General features: G+C 56.7%; 1 protein-coding gene across 1 annotated transcript in view; it reads right to left on the reverse strand.

The window, feature by feature from the left end:
- Positions 1 to 3,302: 3,302 nt before the first annotated feature.
- LOC105500370 (myocyte-specific enhancer factor 2B) overlaps positions 3,303 to 7,800 on the reverse strand; it is a 25,770-nt gene continuing 21,272 nt past the window's right edge. The window contains exons 3-9 of the mRNA XM_011925865.1: positions 6,913 to 7,116; positions 5,421 to 5,555; positions 4,779 to 4,926; positions 4,468 to 4,601; positions 4,281 to 4,374; positions 3,997 to 4,108; positions 3,303 to 3,744 (exon numbers count right to left, since the gene is read on the reverse strand). Of these exons, the coding sequence (XP_011781255.1) occupies positions 3,519 to 3,744; positions 3,997 to 4,108; positions 4,281 to 4,374; positions 4,468 to 4,601; positions 4,779 to 4,926; positions 5,421 to 5,555; positions 6,913 to 7,116 (1,053 nt within the window). The 3' untranslated portion in view covers positions 3,303 to 3,518. The remainder of the gene's footprint in view (positions 3,745 to 3,996; positions 4,109 to 4,280; positions 4,375 to 4,467; positions 4,602 to 4,778; positions 4,927 to 5,420; positions 5,556 to 6,912; positions 7,117 to 7,800) is intronic.

Below are 7,800 nucleotides of genomic sequence, written 5' to 3' on the forward strand. Positions count from 1 at the left end.
GTGGCTGGTCTCGAACTCCTGACCTCAAGTGATCCACCTGCCTCAGCCTCCCAAAGCGCTGGGATTACAGGTGTGAGTCATCATGCCTGGCCTGTTTTTGTTTTTTCACTCTTTGAGACAGGGTCTTTTGCTCTGTCGCCCAGGCTGGAGTGCAGTGACTCAATCATAGTTCACTGCAGCCTTGACTTCCCGGGCTCAGGTGATTCTCCCACCTCAGCCTCCTGAGTAACCGGGACTACAGGTGCACACCGCCACACTTGGCTAATTTTTTTTTTTTTTTTTTTAAAGAGGTAGGATTCACCATGTTGCCCAGGTTAGTCTTGAACTCCTGGGCTCAGGCCATCCTCCCACCTCAGCCTCTCAAAGTGTTTGGATTACAGGCGTGAGCCACTGTGCCCGGCCAAGGCAGATCTTGTAAGTCTTGATCTCAACACTCATGTTTTCCATCTTCCTGTCCAAATCTGTGAACTCCAATCCACAAAGGCGTTTCTCAGCTTGGGACAGTGTAGATGGCACCCTGGAGGAAGAGAGGCAGAGCTGGGCCTTGGAGGGTGGGAAGGAGTTTAAAAAGGAGGCAAGTTGGGGGTTGAGGGAGGTGCTCCAGGAAAGACCAGTATGTTGGAATTGCAAATATTTCTAAGGGACTGGAGGGGCTGGGACAGGGATAGGAGACGAGGCCAGAGTGGGGTAGGGCAGCTGAGGAGCCCAGCTTCCTTCTAAGGATGAGGGCAAGCTTCAAAGAGATGAGCAGAACAGGGCAGAGGCAGATCTTTTAAATTTTATTACTGTTATTTTTAGAGACAATGTTTTTTTCTGTCACTCAGGCTGGATTGTAGTGGGCTGATAATAGCCCACTGCAGCCTCCAACTCCTGGGCTCAAGGCATCCTTCCTCCTCAGCCTCCCAAAGGGCTGGGATTACAGGCAAGAAGTATTTTTTTTTTTTTTTTTTTTTTTGAGATGGAGTCTTCCTCTGTTCTGCAGGCTGCAGTGCAGTGGCGTGATCTCAGCTGACTGCAACCTCCACCTCTCGAGTTCGAGTGATTCTGGTGCCTCGGCCTCCCAAGTAGCTGGAATTACAGGCATGGGCCACCAGGCCCAGCTAATTTTTGTGGTTTTAGTAGAGACAGTTTCAAACTTCTGGCCTCAAGTGATCTGCCCTCCTTGGCCCCCTGAAGTGCTAGGAATACAGGTGTGAGCCACCGCGCCCGGCTAGAAGTCAGTTTTTTATGTTGTCATTGCTGTTGATGTTTTTAACAGCGGGTCTTGCTCTGTTGTCCAGGGTGGAGTGCAATGGCTCGATCACAGCTCGCTGCAGACTTGACTTCCTGTGCTCAGGCGATTCTCCCACCTCAGCCTCCTGAATAGCTAGGACTACAGGAATGTGCCATCCATGCCCAGCTAATTTTTTAAAAAATTTTTTGTAGGGATCGGGGTGTCACTATGTTGCCCAGGCTGGTCTCAAACTCCTGGGCCCAAGCCATCCATCCACTTCAACTTCCCAAAGTGCTAGGATTACAGGCATTCGCCACTGCACCCGGCAAGAAGTCAGATGTTAAGTGTTCTAGAGATCTCACTGAATGCCAGGTATGGCGGCTTGCACCTGTAGTCCCAGCTATTCTGGAGGCCGAGGTGAGAGGATTGCTTGAGCCCAGGAGTTTGAGACCAACCTGGGCATCATAATGAGGCCCCAACTGAAAAAAAAAAAAAAAAGTCCCCGCCGGGTGCGGTGGTTCAAGCCTGTTATCCCAGCACTTTGGGAGGCCGAGAGGAGCGGATAATGAGGTCAGGAGATCGAGACCATCCTGGCTAACATGGGGAAACCCCGTCTCTACTAAGAAACACAAAAAACTAGCCGGGTGAGGTGGCAGGCACCTGTGGTCCCAGCTACTTGGGAGGCTGAAGCAGAAGAATGGCCTAAACCCGGGAGGTGGAGCTTGCAGTGAGCCGAGATCCGGCCACTGCACTCCAGCCTGGGAGACAGAGCGAGACTCCATCTCAAAAAAAAAAAAAAAAAATCCCACTGAGACCACCTGGAGTGTCACCCTGCTGCCCCTCAACTATTTTCTGGGAGGCACCCCTGACTCCAGGACACCCAAGTCTGCCTTCACACACAGGACAGGCCCGAGTGGGGGCAGTTTGCAGCCCCAGGAATGGATGTGTAAACACCCTGATCTCTTGTCTCTTGGGTAGAATCAATTGCTGGGTCAAAGGCTCAAGAGATACACCCATTCAAAAGATGAGCAGTTGGCCGGGCGCGGTGGCTCAAGCCTGTAATCCCAGCACTTTGGGAGGCCGAGACGGGCGGATCACGAGGTCAGGAGATCGACACCATCCTGGCTAACATAGTGAAACCCCGTCTCTACTAAAAAAATACAAAAAACTAGCCGCGCGAGGTGGCGGGCGCCTGTAGTCCCAGCTACTCGGGAGGCTGAGGCAGGAGAATGGAGTGAACCCGGGAGGCGGAGCTTGTAGTGAGCTGAGATTCGGCCACTGCACTCCCGCCTGGGCCACAGAGCAAGACTCCGTCTCAAAAAAAAAAAAAAAAAAGATGAGTAGTTGGCAGGGCTGGGTGGCTCATACCTATAATCCCAGCACTTTGAAAGGCCGAGGCAGGCGGACCACCTCAGGTCAGGAATTGGAGACCAGCCTGACCAACATGGTGAAACCTGTCTCTACTAAAACTACAAAACTTAGCATGGTAGTAGGCGCTTGTAGTCCCAGCTACTCCGGAGGCTGAGGCGGGAGAATCACTTGAACCCGGGAGGCGGAGGTTGCAGTGAGCCGAGATGGCACCACTGCAACCCAGCCTGGGTGATACGGGGAGCCCCTGTCTCAAATAAAATAAAATTAAAATAATAAAATAAAAAATAAGAAGAGGAGCAGTTCAGAGGTGCTCCCAGTGCCCTGGCAGCCCGACATTCAGGATTCCCAGCTGCTGCTTTTGGAGCCATACAACCCAGCCCTAGGGGCTTGCCCCTGAGCCCATGACCCACAGCGCCAGGAGCAGCCCTGGCCGTTGGCCCTGGAGAGGAAATAGCAGGGGCCCTCACCCCTGGAGTGGGGCCATTCTAGGTGCACGATCACTCTATGCTGTCCTCAAAAGCCCCCGAGGGCTAAGCACCCGCTGCTGGTGCGTGTCCCCTGCAGGGCTCCTCCCGCCTCGCCTCCCCACCCCTGCACCTGGCAGCCCTCCCGGACACCCCACGGGCTCTTGAGTTCTCGTCTCAGGTCGGCTTCTGGAGGGGGCACCCCAAGCCAAGACTAGGCAAGAATGAGGCAAGTTCTGAGCAGCCACAGTGAGTCTGGTCCACGGACGCCACGCGCGTTTTATTTTTAGGTATACACACAAAGAGGAAGAAGGAAAGGAGTCCCCCCAGGGTGGATTGAGTCCAAGCCCCCACCGCGGAGGGGGCCGTCGCTGTCGAGTCTTCTCTGAAGAGGCCTGGAGGGAGGTGGGGCCCCCACGTGCCCTCGCCGTGCCCCGCGAGTGCCCTGGGCCTGTGCCACCAGGGGTCTCCTACCGGGGCCAGCCATCGGCCAAGGGCAGCCGGCGCAGGGCGGGCCCGGGCCGCAGAGGCTCTGCCAGGGACCGGGCGAGGAGCAAGGGGTAGGGGAAGGTCTTAGGAAAGTCGCCGGGGCCCCCGGGGGCCGGAGAGAGGCGCTCGGACTTGATGCTGACTGGGGGGGTCGGCGGGGAGGCGCCGCGGGTTGGGGGACCCTCCTCGCCCAGGCTTCGGCCCCCACTGCAGGGGGAAAGAGAGAGGGAGGCCGTGAGCTCAGCGAGGAAGGGAAGGAAGCCAGGGGATGGCACAGCGTGGGCAAAGGCTTGGCAGGAGGACCTTGGGAAAGGAGGGGGTGGCGGTCCCTCTTGGGGCCTCAAAATAACTGCCCACCCGCACCGGAAGTGTGCGCAGTACCAGGGATGGCCACCAGAGGTCAGCAGCGGCAGGGGCTTTGGAGGACCAGGACTCGAGCTGGGGCCATAGAGCACTTACCTGGGCTGGGAGGGCACGGCGGGGGGCCCATCACCCCTCGAGGGCTGCCAGGGGGCCAGGGTTGGGGGCTGCAACAAGCCAGGGGGCGGTGGAGGGTCTCCCAGGCCATATTCTGGTGGGCAGGAATTGGGGGCTGAGGCCTGGACCTCTCCTTAAGCCTTTTGCAAACCTGACCACCCCCAGTGAGTTTTGAGTTCTGGTGGGTGGGAGAGTGTGGAACTCCCAGAGGGCAGGAGTGCGGACGCTTCCCAGGCGGGACGGGGCGGGGCGGGTTGGGGGTGTACCTGCGGGGCCTGCGGGGAGGAAGGGGAAGCTTCCCAGCGGGGGTCCAGGGGTTGCAGTGGAGCAGGGGCTCTGCAGGCCACTGTAGAGGCTTCTCTGTGCGGAGAGAGGGTGAAGGGGAAACTGAGGCCCACACCCAGGCCGCCCTGTCTGCCCTCATCAGCCCCACCACACCCTCCCCTCACTCACAGAGGTGTTTAGTCCCCCTCGGGGCCCAGCCAGGCCACCAGGTAGGTCTGGCCTCCGCCCTTCCGTCGGCAGGTACAGTGGGGGTGGTGTCTTGCTCGTGAGGTGGCTTGGTGAGAAGAGAGGGTGCACCAGGCCTGGGGAAGAGGAGACCCCAGAGAGACACCAGAGAGAGAGGACAGGCGGGCCATGTCAACTAATGAAGTCTGAGGTTTAGAGGTGATGCACACAGCCCGGCAGTGCCAGAGCCAGAGCCAAGATGCACCCAAACAGCCCCCCAGGACCCCACCCCCACCCCACTGTCCCATGCTCACCTGGGGGCCCGGCTTTGGGGGCTGCTGGTCGGAAGGGAGATGGGCGGCTCTGGGCGGGCAGTGCCTCCCCAAGCCCACTGGGGTCACAGCTTGGTGGCGGCAGGGCCCCATACACCATGTCTGGGCTGGGCATAGCAGGAGCTGCAGGCTTTGGGTAGAGAGGGGATGGGTCAGAGGACCCCAGGCCAGATGGGGTCCAAGGGAGAAAATCCTGGTGAGTTCAGGGGCCCAGCTCTACCTTCAGGAAGCCTTTGCTGCACCTCCCACCAGGGTCCCTACCTGCTCTAACCCCACAGGCTGGGGGAGCTCCTGTCTGACTCTACCTGTCCTTGACAGGTAGGTTCAGAGCCAAGGCCTCTCACTTAGTGTACAGTTAGCACTGAGGGTGCTGCACAGAGTGTTTGATGAATCAAAGATGAAATGAAGGAAGGAACTGTTCACCTGTTGAACTCTTATTCATCCTTCAAAGCCCCAGGTATGGTGCCCACTTCTCAAAGAAGCCTTTCCTGCCCTACCAGGTGGAGACCTGCCTCCAAACTCCAGGATCCCTGGCTCTAAGCCCCTCTCTCAGTACCAGCCTCAACAACTTGGGCCTAGGAAGTAGGAGGAATGCCTTATTCACAGAGCCAGGGAGTCACTTACATACAGCCGGGGTCGGGGCAAGGCTGGATCACCCCCTTCGCCTCCCAGCCTCCGAAACTTCTCTCCTGGCTCCTCAGGCCCTTCATCTGGCTCCAGTTCTGGCCCATCGAGGCCAATGCCCCTCCGCTTCAGCGTCTATGGGGATAGGAGACAACAGGGTAGACGCTTACCCCTACCCTAGCCAGGGAACCCAGTTCTATGGGAGAGGGGAGAGACTATCCCCGTCCCGCTCCATGAGTGGGGAGAAATGCAGGCATGGCCTGCTCTAGCCAAATCCCACTGACCAAACCCCAGTGAGATAGCATATAGCAATTTCCTCCCCTGGGACCAGAGAGTCCAAGGTCCTGCCCAGATCAACATAGCAGGAGCTGAGATTCATGCAGTCCTGTTGGCACTGTCCTAATGCTGCTCCTGACATGACTCCAGGACCTCCATTCTGTCCCTACTTGCAGCCTCATAGCCTGGCATCAAAAGCTGCTTAAGAGGCTGGGCACGGCGGCTCACGCCTGTAATCCCAGCACTTTGGGAGGCCGAGGCAGGCAGATTCACTTGAGGTCAGGAGTTTGAGACCAGCCTGGCCAACATGGTAAGACCTCCATCTCTACTAAAAATATACAAATTAGCCAGGCATGGTGGCGTATGCCTGTGGTCAGAGCTATTTGGGAGGCTGAGGCAGGAGAATACTTGAATCTGAGAGGCAGAGGTTGTGGTGAGCTGAGATTGTGCCACTGCACTGCAGAGTGGGCGACAAAGCAAGACTCGGTCTCAAAAAAAGAAAAAAAGCTGCTTAAGAAACGCCAGTAGATTTACTGAGCTGTCTTCTCCCGCGGCCATAGAACCACACGCTCCTGGGCCCCAACCTCTTCTTTGCCAACTTCTGCCCCACACTTCCGAAACACTGGGGACTCCCAGGCCTAGTCCTAGCCCGCTGCTCTCTGCAGCCCTTAGGCTTCAGCTTCCCATCCCAGTGAAGACCCCTCTGTCTTTTTTATTTATTTATTTGTTATTTTATTTACTTATTTTTTTGAGACAGAGTCTTGCTCTGTTGCCCAGGCTGGAGTGAAATGGCACGATCTGGGCTCACTGCAACCTCCGCCTCCCGGGTTCAAGCAATTCTCCTACTTCAGCCTCCCAAGTAGCTTGGATTAGAGGCATGAGCCACCACGCCCGGCTAATTTTTGTGTTTTTAGTAGAGACTGGGTTATGCCATGTTGGCCAGGCTGGTCTAGAATCCCTGACCTCAAGTGATCCCCCTGCCTCAGTCTCCAAAAGTGCTGGGATTGCAGGTGTGAGCCACTGCGACCTGCCAGATGTGCTTTATTTCTGCTGTGCCTAGAAGGGTCCCCCGACTCTAGGGACAGCAGAAATAAAGGACATCAGCCTGCAAAGCCAGATGAAGACGCTCATCTTTTGTGCAAACCGAGAGTCCCTGGGCTCTGAGAAAGCAGTGTGTACGGGGCCTGGTGGGGCTGGGGAGGAGGACCTGGGGTACCTCGAGGATATCAGTGTTGGTGCGGCTCTCGTGGGGCTCGCTGTACTCCGTGTACTTCAGCAGCACGCGGTCCATGTCCGTGCTGGCGTACTGGAAGAGGCGGTTGGCGCTGTTGAAGATGATGAGGGCTATCTCACAGTCGCAGAGCACGCTCAGCTCATAGGCCTTCTTCATCAGCCCGAACTTCCGCTTGGTGAATGTTACCTGGACCCAGGACCCGCAGGGGTAGGGGAGAGAAGAAGAGACGAATGTGGGGTGGTGTGGGGGAAGTGGCAGGGCCTAACTCTTCCTCGAACGTACCTCAGGATTCTTTCTGGCTGCGCTGGTAATTCTCATGTCACAACCTAGCAAACTCCTACTGGAGCTTCAAAACCCAAGCCAAATGTCTCCTGCCCTTTGAGAAGTGTGCCTTGGGTTCCCAAGCAGAGCCCACATGCTCCCTCTGGGCTTTCCCAGTTCTGGGCCTCCCTCTGTTCTGGCCCTCTGAGTTGGGTGTGGCTGTGCCGAGCTCCACCTCCCTGTGGCTGGGGTTCCAGCCATCAGTGAGAATAGATGAATAAATGATCATGAAAATGAGCAGGCCGGGCGCAGTGGCTCAGCCTGACGTCCCAGCACTTTGGGAGGCCGAGGCAGGAGGATTGATTGAGGTCAGGAGTTCGAGGCTAGCTTGGGCAACATGGTGAGACCCCCGACTCTACTAAAACTACCAAAATTAGCCTAGCCGGGTGTGGTGGCGGTCGCCTGTAATCCCAGCTATCCGGAAGGCTGAGGCAGGAGAATCACTTGAACTCAGGAGGCGGAGCTTGCAGTGAGCTGAGATCGCTCCACGCACTCCAGCCTGGGTGACAAAGTGAACTCCGTCTCAAAAAAAAAAAAAAAGAAATACTA

Source organism: Colobus angolensis, unplaced genomic scaffold (genome assembly GCF_000951035.1).
Source record: "Colobus angolensis palliatus isolate OR3802 unplaced genomic scaffold, Cang.pa_1.0 Scaffold66, whole genome shotgun sequence".
Taxonomy (NCBI): Eukaryota; Metazoa; Chordata; class Mammalia; order Primates; family Cercopithecidae; genus Colobus; species Colobus angolensis.